We start from the raw sequence: 12,436 nt of genomic DNA on the forward strand, positions 1-12,436 counted from the left end.
GAAATCCAGTAGCAGGAGAAGCTCTCCTGTCCCTTCTGTTCCTGAGAAATCCATCAGCAGGAGAAGCTCTCCTGTCCCTCCTGCTCCTGAGAGATCCAGCAGCAGAAGCAGCTCTCCTGTCCCTCCTGCTCCTGAGAGATCCATCAGCAGGAGAAGCTCTCCTGCCCCTCCTGCTCCTGAGCAATCCAGCAGCAGGAGAAGCTTTCCTGTCCCTCCTGCTCCTGAGAAATCCAGCAGCAGCAGAAGAAGCTCTCCTGTCCCTCCTGCTCCTGAGAGATCCATCCAGCAGCAGGAGAAGCTCTCCTGCCCCTCCTGCTCCCAAGTGATCCAGCAGCAGGAGAAGCTCTCCTGTCCCTCCTGCTCCTGAGAGATCCATCAGCAGGAGAAGCTCTCCTGCTCCTCCTGCTCCCACATTCCTGCTCCACCCGGGATGTTTGTGCCACCTCAGTGGAGGCAACTAAATCCTTGTGATTTCTCAGGAACTGGGGGTCAGAAGAGCTCCTCCCGTGTCCGAGGAGGTCAGCAGTACCAAAGGCTTCTCCCCCTCTGGAGAGAGTTGATTTCCCCCCCCACCCAGAGGGAATTGATCTTCCCCCTCTGGAGAGAATTTATCTTGCTGTTTTCTCAGCAGAAACGAATAATTCGTTGAAGTTCAGCTCAGCTTCCAGTCGTGGAGCTTTGCTTTCTCCTCTTCCTTGAGTTCAAGGCTTCCCTGAGCAGCAGCTCTGGGTGTTGATGGGCTCAGGGGAAACAACAGCAGCATCTCTGTCGTTTTTTTGGCCAGTCATTCTTTGCTCTGACCCCCATTTCCTGGGAGGAAGGACCCCTCGAGGTGACTGAAAAAGAAAACAAATTTTCTGCTCTCTCAGGGCTTTGAATTTGAAGTGATGATGGAGGAGAAGGACTTTGTCATCTTAGAGCTTGTTGGGGATGCAGGGGCTGGAGACTTGACTTTTATATTGAATATAACTTTTATTTAATTTTATGTAAAAATAATTTTAATTTAATATTAAATATTCAATATCAAATGGAATTAGGGTCAATTAAAATGTGGCTCTAAGCTTTTTTCGAATCAAAATGGGTTGAGACTGATCTGACTCCAGCCAAAACCTTTTGGGTATTGTATAAGTAGCTAAAATAGAAGGAAAAAATTCCATTTCTTTTATCCCTTTCTTCTCACACTGGTGTGGGTTTAATCACCACTCATCATGTTGCTTTGTTTATACCCTCTCATGTCTTCAAGACAAAATATTGTGCAATTTGAGTCACGTTTCTCCCGCTTTAGGAAATACAGTTTTGTTCTCTTGATGTCCAAAATCAATGTACAACTTTGACTAGTATTTAAAAATCTTTGAAGAAGCCATCCGTTTCGGGAGAGCTCTTTTGCAGCCCATAAATCCTTGGAGATGTAATGAAAAAAGGAGTGTTTTAATATGAGACAAAAGCTTATTTCACTCATTCTCCAGCACCTTCATTTGTCACCGTGGCAGCACCTTTCTCAGATGGTCACATTAAACACTGTCCTTGTTTGTGGGGAGGGATGGAGGGAGCAGCTTGTCCAGCTTTTGCATGGAAGAGCAGCTCCACCTTTGCCTTCACTGGCATCATTCTCTTTGGACAGACACAATTTGCTCCATTCCCCAAATGCTGCTCTGGACCCACCACCTGGGAGGCTCTGAAATGCCTTGGAAGGTCCAGCTCCCTGGAATCTGGGGCCTGAAATGGTAGGAATTCAGCAGGCTGGGAGTGTTGGAGGTCAGGAGAACACCCTGTGGGAGTTGTTGTGGGATTGTTGGTCTGGGCTCTGCCCTTGGCCTGAGATATTAAATCCAAACCATCCACACTCTGCAATGAGATGCAAAGGGAGCAGAAATTCCTGGGGCAAATTGAGCTGGAAGTGTCTAAAGGAAAGCTGAACTGCCTTAAAAGTGGCTCCATTTTGGAAGGTCTGTGGATTCAGGCACCCAAAGATGTGGAGAGGCTCCCACAGGGATTCTTTACATCTGGGTGGGGAACTGCTCCAACTGCACCTCCTTTGAAGGACTGATCTTCTGTCCCTAAGCAGTGGAAAAGCTTTTTTTTTTGAACCACCAGGGTCCCATCCCTCCTGAATTCTCTAGGAACTGATCCTGATAGCACTGAGAGCAATATTAATGCCTTTCCAATTAAAATATCCCGATCAATTGTTGATTTTATTGGCCCTCCACGGTGGGAAATCAAAGGGTCCTGTGAATCTCCCTGGAAGTTTCTCATCAGTGGGGCTTTTTCTCAGGAGCCAGACACACCATTAAAAACACATCAAGCAATTTAAAAGAAATATTTTGCCCAAGGAACAATAACAAGGCTCAGAAGACTTTTTTTTTTCTTCTTCTTCTTTCTGGGAGTTTCCTTTAGGGAAACCTTTTCATTTCCTGATTGAAAGATCAAATCTGCCCATAGAGGGAGCAGTGGGGTGTGGATGATTTTTCTCCTGATCTCTAGCAAAACACAGTCAAAGAGTCTGTGGAGAGGTTCTGCTTTAGAGGGAAAGGCATTTGTGTGATGGGATAGAGGGATTAGGAAGTTATCTGTGGGAAGGGAAGGGAAGCTGAAAATCCAGTTCCCAGTGGAGCTGACGGGGGATGTGACCCAGGGGTTTAAAACATGAGATGCACTGGGCAGGGATGACCAAATCAATCAGCAAAGTCTCTCCTTAGTGCCCCCTGTACAGCTGACAAATGGCTTAAAGTTGGGGAATATTTCCGTCTCAAATCAGGAATTAAGAGCCGTATTTTAATTTGGTTTGTATTAAATTGATCCATTTTGTAAGGTATTATATAGCCCCTAAATTGCCTATTAACATGACATATGATTTTTCAGGTTAACATACTTTTAATCCTACCTAATACAATGATGTTTGTTTAATTCCTGTAGTTCTTAATTGTCAGCCAGTCTTCATGAATGACAAATAGATCTTTAATAGGACATGGAGAAGTGACTGATGGCTGCCCCATGTCTCCTGGCTGATGTTTCTCTCCATTTTTCATGCTAAGACCTCTCTTCTGACAGTCTGTGTCAATTTGGGGATCCCATTTCCCCAGCCAGAAATACAACAGTTGAATAAGATCACAGATCCATTTGTCAGTCATTCGTGGAATTTAGGCTCCAAATTTCCACTGACACCAACTTTTTTTTACCAGGACACGGTCTGAGACCTGCCAACCACAACCTTTTGTCTCCAGGTTTGATTTTCATAAGGGAAAGGTTTCCATTCCATATATTGAAGAAGCCTTTCTGTGCCCAACCCTGGCATCCTTCAAAATATTTCAGGCTTGGTTCTAAAGACCTTGATTTAATCCTCAGACTTCCAGGATCCAAGTCTAAATCATAGAATCATGGAATGGTTTGGGTTGGGAGTGACTTTGAAGCCCATCCAGTGCCACCCCCTGCCATGGGCAGGGACACCTCCCACCATCCCAGGTTGCTCCAAGCCCCGTCCAACCTGGCCTTGGACACTTCCAGGGATGGGACATCCCCAACCTCTCTGGGCAACAACGGATATAGGATTTATAAGCTCAGTTTGTGGGACTATTAGGGTGGGAATAAGCATAAGACAAGTTAAAACAGACTTCAGGGAAGCGAATCCCAGGAGGAGTTGTGCTTTATTTAAGACAAGCTTAACTTTCTACAGCACTTGGACTTAAGAACACATATTCAAGTTTGTGTGTGCACAAGGACTGGCATATCCCTGTGGGGCAGCATCCTTTGGTGGGTGTTCAGCAGGATTTCCTTGATTTCTTGGAGAAAACTGGTGGATTGCAGGAGTTTCTTGTTGGTAGGAATGATTTTGGGGCGGGGGGCTCAGGACCACGTGGGGTGGGACCTTTAGCACAGCCTGAGGCTGCCACCTCCTCTCTCGTCTGCCAGGGGCGGCTGCACAGCCCAGTAATCTGACCTGGGAGGAAAGAAGATGGGAGGAAAAAATAAGACAGGAGGTTCCTGGCTGCAGTGGGAGGAACTGGAATGTGAAATGGTGGGAGATCAATGGTGGGAATTGCACCCACAGCTCCAGCCCCCGAAAGGCTCCTACCCAACCCTCTGTGCCCAGCGGAGGCACACGGACCCGGGGTAAAGCCCCTCAGGGGATCTGGGACCTCCCAGAAAACCTGGGCTTATTAAAGACTTTGAAGACCGCCTAAAACTCAAGCCGCCAGCTCTCCTGAGCTGCTCAGATATCACACACACAAGCTCAGTGACACCTGTGCTCAGGATCCTTCATCCCTCTGTAACTGAATCCTCCGACCCCTGGCACTGAACTGGTTTAACATCCAAAGTTTGGGGTTTTTTTGTCAATGGGAGAATTACCTGAGGAAAGAGGGACTGCAGAACAAAAGGGCTGCTTCAGAAACCAGCCAGGCACTGCTGTGTTTGCTCCAGCTGGAAGCAGAAAACACAGACCCTTTCATATTTCAGCACCAACCCCAGCGCCTGCGTTTGTCCCTCGGAACGGCTTTGATGGGAAGTGTGGGATGGGGCATTTTCCTGAATAGGGCTGTTTTTCTGAGCTGGCTCCAAAGGGATGTTCCAGGGCTGTTGACTGTGATTTTTTTCAGCAGCGTGAAATCACTGGAATTGTTTATACCAGCTCTCTGTGCCTAATGTGCCTGATCAATGTGTCTCTAAGGTGAGCCCGTGTGCTCCAATAATCACAACGCCGCCATAGTACATCTCGCTTATTTTTACTCTAAATTATGATGGGCTTGAAAATGAACTCTGAATTTGATTTATCAACAGCCATGATGCTAATTCACCAATGAAGTCATGGTGTTCTGAGACTCAATATTAGCACTAATGAGAAAACATAGCTGCCATATTTTTTAAGCTCCGTGTTTCCACTACATATGGACAAGTTCTAAAGTCGCGTGTAATTTAATCGTGTAATCATTAACCAGGCAAGCATTTCCACATAAATCAGGTTACCTGGATTCCAGGCTACCAGCAAATGTTCCACTCCCCAAGAGTATTTATGCTGGGGGTTTTTATATTTTGAAAGGAAAATGTGTCTCCTGCAGGGCAGGGGTGGTAGTGCTGTCACACCTTCCGTCGGGATGAATGGAGCAGGTCTTGGCTTTTACAAACAGGGTGTTCCTTCTCTTTGGAGACAGAAGCACCAGGATTGAAGATGTCTGAGCTGCAGTGTCTAAACAGGGACTGGGTAAAGCCAAGGTGCCCAGGCTGAGACATCTGAGACAGTCTGGGGCTCAGAAGGGCATCACTTCCCCTGCCAGGCTCTGGGTTTTAGGGTCTTGCCAAGGCAGTTACTTGTCCAGGAATCCTGTGGCAGTTTGTGCCTTTGTACCATCCTCCTTTCAGGGAAAAATCAAAGTGCAGTCCACCCCACTTCCCTCAGTAACTGCTGGGATTTCAGCCCTTCCACAGATCACCTCTGTCTCTTGTTGGGAATTCTGGCAGTGACTCACTTGGACACCCACAGGGCCGTTCATGTGTCTCAGGAAAGAATTTCTTTCTCTGCAGGATAATGAATGGTGGGAGTTCTTCAAAACCGAGCCTAAAGAACAAAGCCATCACATTTCCCTCATGAACTGGGTCTGTTCTGAGACCCTGAGTTTCCAAAGGGTGATTTAGGAGTTGTCCAGGAATCGTTTCAGGCCGGGATGGGCAGTGGTCAGGTCTGGCTGAACTGCAAGTGATTCTGAGGGAGACAGAGCCTCAACCTCTGCCTGATCCTCCACAATTCTCCCTGCAACGAGGCTGTTGCTGTGAGCAAAGAGGGAAATCCTTGAGCAGGAGCTGCAGTCTGTCTGCAAGACTTGGTAATTCACTCTTGGTGTTCCCTGGGAGAGGTGTCACACCTTGGAGATCATGTTGGGCTGAATTCCAGGCTGTCTGAGGCCTCCTGTTGGGAGGCACAGCAAGCAATTAACAGTGTGTGAGGGTGTTTAACACACTCTGAGAGGTGGCAGAGAGAGAAAAGTGTCCTAGAAATAAGGTCACTTTGGTATTCACTCAGCCCCCAGTCCAACATCCTTTAAAGCTCTCTGGGTTCAGTGGATATATGGGAAGGTTACATGTCTACTCAGGTGTTTTCATAGTTCCAGAATAAGGATTTTTACTGATGTTTGGGCAAAAATCTGTATTTTAATGGCTGCGCTCAGGAAAAGCAGAAGTCCAGGCTGAATTCTTATGACTGATTTTTTTTTTAATAGAACTTTCTTGTGTGATAATCATGGCTAATTTACTTCCCAGTGTTTTTGATGTAAGTAAAACTGCTGATGAAATTCAGTACAGTGTAAAAGAAATTTAAAAAGCCTCTGAATTGCAATGTGAATCCCTGGATTTGCATGTTGGGGTGACTGAGGGTTGAACTGAATATCACTGGGGACTGTCAGAGGGAAAGTGGATGGGGAATGTTGAGAAATAACTTCACAATCCAGGCCAGAATCAAACTGTATTTGGGGTAACTCCAGTTCCTCCAGCTTGGTTTGGGGGGAGTAGTTGTGCTTCAGCAAAGCTGCTGAGCTGGGAACCTCTCCAGTGTCACTTGGGCTGCGGGAGGGAGGATTTGCATTCCTAAATTTCCGCTGCTAAATCTTTTGTCTTCTTCCTGTAGCTGGGGATTTATGGAAAGGGGGCCTGTGACAGGAGCTCTGGTTGAAGTGTGTGGCTGTTGAGATGCAGAGTTTAGTCCACTTGCAGTGAGGATCTGGGGAGGTGTGGGCTCGAGGAGCCACTAATCCCAGTCCTGGTGAACATTCCCAGAGCTCCCAGGGCAGGAAGGGCTTTGTGGAATAACTTGAGTTCTTCAGAGCAGGGATTAATTCACTGACTTAATTAACTGTCTGCAACTCTGGATGGAATAATAGAATCAGCACAGAATGGTTTGGGTTGGAAGGGACCTTAAAGCCCATCCAGTCCCATGGGCAGGGACACCTTCCACTAGCCCAGGTTGCTCCAACCTGGCCTTGGACACTTCCAGGGATCCAGGGGCAGCCACAGCTGGGAATTCCACCCCATTCCATCTCTGGGAATTCCATCCCAGCCCCTCCTCACCCTCCCAGGGAAGGACAGACAGTTCTACTTGGTGCCATACGTGGGCTAAACCCAAAATGTTCCTCATGTGTTGGTGGCTTTGGAGTTCCTTCTCATGTCCATGAATGTTCTTCCTACTGCAAAAGTTTTAGTGCTTCAGGGAAGGGTTAGACAGGGTTGTTTTTAGAAATTAAAATAGAAGAATTAAATGGAATTTTTTCAGAAAATGCTGTGAAGAGACACATCTACTGTGAAACCTTTTGGCATTCCAAGAGTTGCCCAGAGAAGCTGTGGCTGCCCCTGGATCCCTGGAAGTGTCCAAGGCCAGCTTGGAACAACCTGGTCCAGTGGAAGGTGTCCCTGCCCATGGCAGGGGTGGCACTGGACAGGCTTTGAGGTCCCTTCCAGCCCAACCCATTCCAGGATTGTGTGATTCCATGTCCCACCCTGAGCACCCACCCCTGCCATGGAGTGGAACTGTGAGTGAGCCCAGGGAGCCAAGAGCTGAGTCAGATGTTGTGACAGATCCTCCAAAAGCAGGAGTTTGTTTTGAATATGTTATGTTTCCATATGATAACTCCTTGTCTTCACTTCCAGTTGAACTCTTTCCAGAATAAATTGAAGGATTCAGTGGTTGGTGGCAGCAGAGTGGGATGGAGGGGACAGTGCAGGACCCCGTGCAGAGGATCCTATTCTGCTCCTGCCTCTGCCTTCCCTTTGCTGGCAGGTGGATCCTCAGCCTTACTCCCATTTTTTGGCTTATGAAAGATGTGTCTTCCACAGAAAAGGACTGAGATAAAGAGTCATAGGTTGGTTAAGGTTAAAAAAGGCCTCTGAGATGATCAAGTCCAACCATAACTCAGCACCACCACCATGGTCACCACTGAACCACGTCCTTGAGTGCCACATCCTCACATCTGTTAAATCCCTTCAGGAGTGGTGACTCCACCACTTGAGGACACGATCCCAAGGACTGGATTTATTTAATGACCTGTTTGGATTTCTTCCTGCTTTTTTTTTTGGCCTCTTGGAGGCCACAGCAGCTGAAAGGCCCCAGCTCAGATCACAGTTGTGTTGGTTTAGTCCTGGCACAAAGAGCCCTCACCTCAAAGAGCTCCAAGGATGAGCAGGGGCAGGACTGAAGCTTCTCATTTTCCACCTCATAAAATGACTTGGCCAAGGTCACATCTAAATTCCTCAGGCATTAGTTCCATAGCAAGAGAAGTTACCTCAGAACCTGGAACTAAAATACTTATAAACTTAATTCTCGACAACTTGGATGGTTTCAAATACGTTTTGTTGATCTCTGAATCAGCAAAAATACCACAGTAGGAGCTCTGTTTAGAGGGAACAGTGTCATCAGTGTTATCCTCCCTTTCTCCTGGCTGAGTGCTGGTACAACTGTCCCCACACCTGCAGCAGTTCCAACAGTGCCCTGAAAAAGCTTTTGTGGGCTCAGGTGTCACGTGTGGTCACCTCAGTGTGAATAAAACCTCACCCCTCAGCTCTTCCTGGAGATGCAAAGTCCTGTTTGAGGGAGGAAAGGGCACTTCACGTTGTGGGCCAACCCTGGAGGCTTCACTTGGACCAGGAAGGTTTGAACTGCTCAGGAGGTTGTTTTCCTGATTCCAGAGGCACCACAGGATTTGCCAGGGCTGGGAATGGCAGGTGGCATTTCTACATTCAGCCTTTGCTGGGGTGACACTTCTCACTGCATTTCACATGTTCGTTTTTTAAATTCCCCTCAGTGGAATCTCAGCCCCCAAAGAGGGAGAGGAAGAGCAGCACAAGGGCTGGGCCTGAGAACCCATTGCTGGGTCTCATTATCCTGGAAATGCCTTCTCCAAATTAACCTGCAGCTGCCTGAGGCACCTATTGCATTTTTACCCTGATAAAGAACATCCACCTTCCCTCCATCCACGTAAATGAAAACAAGGGATGGAGTCCAGAAAACCACTGAAAAAGGTCTGAGAAGGGATGTGTTCACTAGTTAGGGATGTTTTTGAGCTGCTGGTCCCTCTGGCTCCTGTTTGGGGTTTGCAGCCAGGCCTCAGGTGGTTAATGAGCTATGTGTTATTGCTGCAGAGCAGGGACCCTCCATCTCCACAACACAAACAGTCCTTGGCTTTTATGGAATCATAAAGAGCTGCCTTAAAAGCTGAGGACAAACTCCAGGCCTGAGAGGAACTGGCACAGATATTGCTGCAGCCAAGGGGAGATTCAGGCTTTTGTTCCATCGAATTCTCCCCAGCAGCTTCTCTTCTGCATCCTCACCATTCAGCTGTCATGGAAAATGAGGTTTGCAGCTGAATTCCAGCTCGGGGAGGAATTTTGGGATCTCTCCAGGGTTCTGCAGGTCTCAGACTGCTGAGGGGATCCACGTGTGGGAGAAACTCTGACCCTGCAAAACTTCACAAGTGCTCTTAATCCCTTTGCTTTTTCCATGCCCTTTGGAGTGAGGTGCTCCATGCAATGAAAATTTGTGAGAAATTAGCTCTGTAGTCTTCACTTAAAGTTCAGCCCGGAAAATAAAAAGGCATTTGTTCCAAGATTGGATTATGTGTAGGATTTCTCCAGCTATAATGAGCTCAGGTTTTGTGGCAGCGTTAGAATAAACTCTCCTGCAACGTGTGTTTTTTTTCCCCTAAGAGCATAATTCTTTCTACTTGATCAGCTCATCTCCTGCAGATGACAAAATTATCTGCAAAGATCTGTATCTGTTGTTGTACCATAAATCATATTTAGTTGTAGGATTAACATTTGCAAGCGTGGAATATTTATGGAAAAAAGAAAGAAGGTTTGGGGCTGGCAGTTCCTGAGGATTTACATAAAGAAGAGATGGGATTCAGGATAGATCTGGCAGTGGTTTGAAATACATTTGTCCAAGGTGTGGGGCTGCTCTGCTCTGGCAGCATCAGTTGAGCTGCTTTGATAGTGTTTATCTTGGTGAGGTTGGAAGATAAAGAACCAGGAAATGATGACCTTGGGCAAGCAGCTTTGTCAGGGAAGGAATAAAGAGAGTTCCAGCTGTGCTGCAAGCTGGGTTTGCCAGTCCTTTGACATGCTCAGGCTGCTCTGAGCTCCCTGGAAATGCTCAGTCCCCCTCCAGGTGCTGGAAGAAGGGCCAGTTTTTGGAAGCTGCTGGGAACACAAACCTTTTGGTTTGCTCTGCAGAGCTGGGCTGTCCCAAAGAGGCAGAATTCAGCCCCCAGGAGCACCCTGAACCCTCTGCCCACAAACAGCCACTGGAAGGGAGAGCAGCTCCCTCTGCTCCAGGGCAGCACTGCCAGCTGTGGGGTCCATCCACATGTGGGGACCCAGAGCACAGGTCATGGAACCATGGAATGGTTTGGCTTGGAAAGAACCCAAAAGCTCAGCTCATTCCACCCCCTGTCACGGGCAGGGACACCTTCCATTATTCCAGGTTGCTCCAACCTGGCCATGGACACTTCCAGGGATCCAGGGCTGGCCACAACTTCTCTGGGAATTCCATCCCAGCCTCTCCCCATCCTCCCAGGGAGGAATTCCTTCCCAATATCTCATCTAACCCTCTGGCAGTGGGAAGCCATTCCCTGTGTCCTGTCCCTCCATCTCCTGTCCCAAGTTCCTCTCCAGCTCTTGGAGCCCCTTTAGGCTCTGGAAGGGGCTCCAAGGTCCCTGTGGATGCCTCTCTTCTCCAGACTGAACACTCCCAGCTCTCCCAGCCTGGCAGTGCAACCAGCCCTGTTCCAGAGGGCTCTGCCTGTGCTGCAGGGAACTGCAATTTTTTCTTTTCAGCTTGACTTTCCTGGGCTTTTGAACACAGCAAACATCCCTGGGGGTGGTGCCAGGGAAGGGGGGACACCCAGAGAAGGCTCGTTTGACTTTGTAATTTATTTCTGTCCCTCCTGAGAAGCCTCAGAGGTTTATGTGGCCACAGGACCCGTGGGATAATCCTGGGGGTCGAGGCTGCGTGGGGATAAACGTGGGAAATGCTGGGTGTGACAGTTTTCACCCTAGGCCTTGCTGGAGACAAGCTTTCACCCTAGGCCTTGCTGGAGACAAGCTTGTAACCAGGAAGGAACTAGACAAGTGACCAAGGAAGTGTTCCACATCATTCCTTTCCGTAACACAACATAGAAAAAGGCACAGATCAGAGAGTTCTCTCTCTTCTCTCTTCTGGTGTCTGAAGGCCACAGGTCCCTCTCGCAGACAGTTTTTGCTTTTTAGGTTTCTTTTTATCCCTCAGAGGGAGCCTCAGAGGTTTCTGTGGCCGCAGGACCTGTGGGGTCGAGGCGTTGTGGGGCTAAACGTGGGAAATGCTGACCCCAAACCCTCCTGACCCATCCCTGCTGTGCTCTGCTCCCGCAGGTCCCTCACCACATGAAGACTTTACCCTACTACAGCTACGAGCAGCCCGTCCTGGGCTACTGCCAGGCCCACAAGCCCCTGCACGTGAACAAGGGCTACGACCCCATGGGCCGGGAGCAGGCGGAGAGCTCGAGCCTGGACCTGAGCCGGGAGCACAACTTCATCGCCACCATCGCGCGCTCGGCCGCCCCAGCCATCTACATCGAGAGGATACCAAACTAAACCCCCCCGGGGGGCACCTCGGGGGGCACCTGCCAGCTGGGCCAGCAGGCCAGGAGAGACCCTCTGAGCCACCATTCCAGCTCCAAGAACCTTCCAGCCCGGCGCCAGGGGAAGGGCGGGGAGAGCGCGGACTCCGTCGTGCCGAGAAAACTTCAGGATTTTTCCCCCCCCCCCCCCCCCCTTTTTGCTTTAAAACTTTCCAACGAATTTTCCTCAAAGTGTAAATATTAAAGGAAAAAAAAGAGAGAGAGAGAGAGAGATTGTCGAGTTCTTATTAAAAAAAAAAAAAAGAGGACAAAAAAAAAAACCCACAACAACAAATAGATTTCACTCTAGCGACAAAAAAGGGATGGATTAAGAGTTTTGTTTGTATATTTGATTTTTCTACATTGCACGGTTCCAGGGAAGGAGAACCACAGGTAAAAATAAAGGGGCTGGGGAGGGCAAGGCTCTGGGTGGGGGGGGGTTCAGCCATGTTTCCTTCTTAAGTGTTTATTACAAAGATTGGTTTAATATTTTTGTTCTTTTTAAACAGACAGAACTATATATTTTCTTTTAATTTTTTTTTTTTTTCATTTTTGGGGGTCGGTTTTTTATGGGTGTTTTGTTTTGGTTTTTTTAGCTGTCAAGAGTTAATCTTTCAAACTTGAGACGTGGGCATTAAAGCTTTTGTTGAACCAAAAGGACATTGGCAATTGATGCAGCAGAAACCAAGAATTGTGGGTGCATGTACATTTGAGACACCGGCTGTACACCAGGGAGGGGCTTTTGATTTTTACTCTCTTCATTGTGCTTCATTGTTGACACTCTAATTACTTTTGGGGGGCTCTAAAAA

General features: G+C 48.0%; 1 protein-coding gene across 3 annotated transcripts in view; it reads left to right on the forward strand.

Moving 5' to 3' along the window:
- Positions 1–11,828, forward strand: part of LRRTM4 (leucine rich repeat transmembrane neuronal 4) — a 207,417-nt gene extending 195,589 nt beyond the window's left edge. For 2 of the 3 annotated variants that reach the window (XM_032712723.1, XM_032712724.1), the window contains one exon: positions 11,380–11,828. In XM_032712723.1, the coding sequence (XP_032568614.1) occupies positions 11,380–11,601 (222 nt within the window). In that variant the 3' untranslated portion in view covers positions 11,602–11,828. The remainder of the gene's footprint in view (positions 1–11,379) is intronic. The other variant, XM_032712725.1, reaches the window with a different exon arrangement.
- The last annotated feature ends 608 nt before the right edge of the window (positions 11,829–12,436 follow it).

The sequence above is a fragment of the Chiroxiphia lanceolata genome, chromosome 28 (assembly GCF_009829145.1).
Source record: "Chiroxiphia lanceolata isolate bChiLan1 chromosome 28, bChiLan1.pri, whole genome shotgun sequence".
NCBI classification, from domain to species: domain Eukaryota; kingdom Metazoa; phylum Chordata; class Aves; order Passeriformes; family Pipridae; genus Chiroxiphia; species Chiroxiphia lanceolata.